Raw genomic sequence first — 3,483 nt, forward strand, 5'->3', positions numbered from 1 at the left:
TTAATAAAATAACTTGAGAGATTTAGGAGTACCTTTTAAATGTGTTGATCACAGAATGAACACACTACAGATGTTTTGATATTAAGACTAGAATTTCCACCTCAAAATTCACAATTACCCCTTTCCAAGACTTCTTGAGACATGAACAGATCAGTCATTTTCTGACCTGTGATACATTAATCCTTTAAGGAATGGAGATGAGTGAGAAAAAACAAAATTGGACTGAACCACCACCACTTTCCCCCTTCAAATAATGAGGCATAAAGGGAAGAGCTGAAAAAGCACAAACTATAGTAGTCTAGTCTTCATAGTTCTAAATAAGAGTTACATTCTGGACAATTAGTGCTTTAATCATCAGTTACAGTGACACCAATCAAGGCTCCATTATGCTAGGCACTCCACGGACATAATTAAAGACAGTCTCTGCCCCTGAGAGCTTACAGCATAGGTTATGAAAAGACAATAGATGGATAAGATGAAGGGGTGATAACAGTAAAGCAAGCAACACAAGTGAGATGATCTAGTGGTGGTAGTTTCTCAATTGGAATATCACTAAAAATGTTAATGTTGTTAGGGCATCTTTTTCCCAGCTGTTCTAAATGGTCTTCCTTAGTGACAAAACAACCCCAAGCATTTAAAAGTTGAGAGTCAGGCCCCCCTCAAGTCATGAGTTTGGGTTTTAAAATGTTGGGTTCTTTTTATTTCCTTTCAGTTTTTTGAGTATTTTGGGTTTACCTTTTCCATGCTCTCTGCAGCATGGTGACTAGAAACAAACTATTTTTTAATATGTGAAATCTGTGATTCTCTGATGACTCCAGGGGCTGGTGCTTTAAGTAAAGGGGCCATCAAATACAGATAGATTCACCATAACAGTTGGCAACACTGCATCTTTTTCTTAACCCAATACACCTGCTAATACAGCATTTGTAGAGTCCGTTTCTTACCTTGAAAACCTTAGATTGATGAAAAAGCCACCTTATTTCATTGGGAGATTGCTAAACAGGCAAACAAGCTACACAATAGCTTTAGTCCTAACTCATTTCACATAAAATGAGATGACATTTGAGGAAGTGGAGGAAGATAGATTTCAATTATACTCAATGTTTCATTGTTCTCTGTACATCTGTTCATAGGATGTATGATCAATATCTGTTTGAGGAAATTGGGAATGAAAAGGAAGGCCATTAATACACAAATATAAGAAGTTTCTTTGAGGCAATTTAAAACGCTGCCCCAATCTCACATTTTGGAAATAATTAGCCAGATTATTACATGACTTGCATCACTCTAGTTTGAGGCATTTATAAAAAAGTCTTTTTTTAAAAAAAAAAAGATGACAAGGAGGACTTAACACACCCTTATACCTCACCCCTCAAAAAACAAAGTTCGAAACAGACTAAAAGTCTGGATTCATTCTCTAGTTTCTCCTGAGCAAGGCAGGACAGAGCCCAGTCCCAGAACAGCAGACTTATTTTGGATAGTCTTACCTCCATTCTTTTCTTCAACACTGACCAAGCTGGGTTTAATCACTTTATTTATAGAAATCTCACAACAGGTAGTTTTGTTTTTTTTTAAAACCCTTTGAAAGAAACAAGGGTCAGATCCACAACACACTAATGCAGCAACACACAAAATAAGGAGGAGAAGGAAAAAAAGTCAGCTATAAAAAAGGGAAAAAAAAAAGACACGGCAGAACCTGCTACATTGCTACAGTCTATCCTGCAGGGAGTGGAGGCTTTGAAGAAGCAGTTCTGCGCTGGGACGCTCCTCTGCATCAGATCTCCAGCAGCTGCAAATGACAGTCTCAAGTCTTTGGCCCGAGGCTGACTCAGAGAAGACTGCAGCAGCCAGAGATGGACGTAGTTTATAGGCCACCACGGCATAGAGCACATACTGGCGCTCACCCAAATAAGGCTGCTCTCGGGTAACCATTTGCCATAAGGTGATAGCAAAAGAGTAGATGTCTGCTTTTGGGGTGACCTGATCCCCTTTCAGGAGCTCAGGGGCACGGTGGGTATATGTGCCCCCCTGCTGGTAAAGCTGGGGACCTGGAGACACACTATCCTCCAGCTTTTGGGAGCACCCAAAGTCTCCAATCTTACACACCCCCTGCTCTGTGATGAACACATTAGCAGGCTTCAGGTCCAGATGCACAATGCACTGTGAGTGGAGGAAGGCTAAGCCAGTCACAATGTCAGAGCAATAACCCAGGGACTCAGCTATGCTTAGGGGTTCTCTGCCACATCCACCCCCATCATCCTCTCCCTTTCCCTGCAGGCAGCCAGTGCCATAGATGACATGGTGCAGGGTAGTGCGGCCCGCGTATTCCATTATGATGGTGCCCAGGCTGTCTTGGCTGGCAGGGGCACATGTGCTAGCAGCTACAACACGTACCACATTGTCATGGTGTAGGCGGGCCACATTCAGCTCAGCCCAGAAACTTTGCCGTGATGCCAGCCGGTTCTTGCTGCACTTCTTCACCTGTTTCACAGCCACTGTCTCCCCATGGTAGGTGGCCTTGTAGACAGACCCAAAGCCCCCAGAGCCCAGGGGCTGTAGGAGGCACAATTGATCCCAGTCTATAGAGCACCAGGCCAGGCGTGGAGGCAGCCGACGAGCCCTCGGTGAAGGAGTTCCTCCCAAGAAGAGTTTTCCACCCTTTCCAGGGAGTACCAAGGGGCTACTGCAGGGCCGCAGGTCCACAGAGGGGGAGAACTCAACAGGCAGGAGACGATTAAGAGGGATAGGGGAAGGCATAGTGAGTTGGGAATAAGAACAGGAGCTGCATTAACAATAACAAACAAACAGAAAGGCTGAGAGCCTCCTAAAAAAGAGAAGAGAAGCATTCCCCCTCCAGCCTCTTTTATGCTCTCTCTGTCTCTCCAAATGAGTTGCATGTGTCACCAGGTAGCTGAACCCCAATCAGTTTCAGCTGCCAACATTTTTATCCAATGCTGAAAACAAATTGCACTCAGGAAAACAAATCAAGGCTTTTATAGAAAGCTCCTTGATACAAATGGGGTTTAGGCTAAAATATGTTAACTCAATTATGGGATACTTGCCTTTTGTATCATTTCTCTTCACAAGATAAAATGTTATTTAAAATATCCACAACTGAATGTCATTAGAAAATATCCCAAGAGTAAATGGACCACAGTGATCAAGTAAAATATTTCTCTGTAGGCAAGAATGATAGTCACCAGGTGCATTAACTACTTGTCAGCTATTATTAGTGGAAGCAGTTGACACTGAGAAAGCTAATATTGATTAGTTAGTTAAGAGAATGATTAGTTGCCACCTAAATATAACTGGTACAAAACAAAATTACTTGGATGCCCAAGTCAGTAAAGAGGGAGACAAGGATAATATCAGGGTAAAGGCAAAATGTTGTAATGTTTCATCTATTTATAAGTAGTAAATAATAAATGAATAGTGATTCTCTCTAGTCCTCCCATAACATTTCACCCCACCCGGTCAGCTTAG

At 42.3% G+C, this 3,483-nt stretch overlaps 1 protein-coding gene across 1 annotated transcript; it reads right to left on the bottom strand.

The window, feature by feature from the left end:
* Nucleotides 1-1,707: 1,707 nt before the first annotated feature.
* Nucleotides 1,708-2,757, bottom strand: MOS (MOS proto-oncogene, serine/threonine kinase). The gene has a single exon (XM_050938913.1). It carries the CDS (start codon nucleotides 2,755-2,757, stop codon nucleotides 1,708-1,710), a length of 1,050 nt encoding a protein of 349 aa, XP_050794870.1.
* Between the last annotated feature and the right edge of the window lie 726 nt (nucleotides 2,758-3,483).

This window comes from Gopherus flavomarginatus, chromosome 2 (assembly GCF_025201925.1).
Source record: "Gopherus flavomarginatus isolate rGopFla2 chromosome 2, rGopFla2.mat.asm, whole genome shotgun sequence".
Classification (NCBI taxonomy): domain Eukaryota; kingdom Metazoa; phylum Chordata; order Testudines; family Testudinidae; genus Gopherus; species Gopherus flavomarginatus.

Coding starts and splice junctions, on each gene's coding strand:
- MOS (XM_050938913.1), bottom strand. CDS start 2,757: ATGCCTTCCCCTATCCCTCTTAATCGTCTCCTGCCTGTTGAGTTCTCC.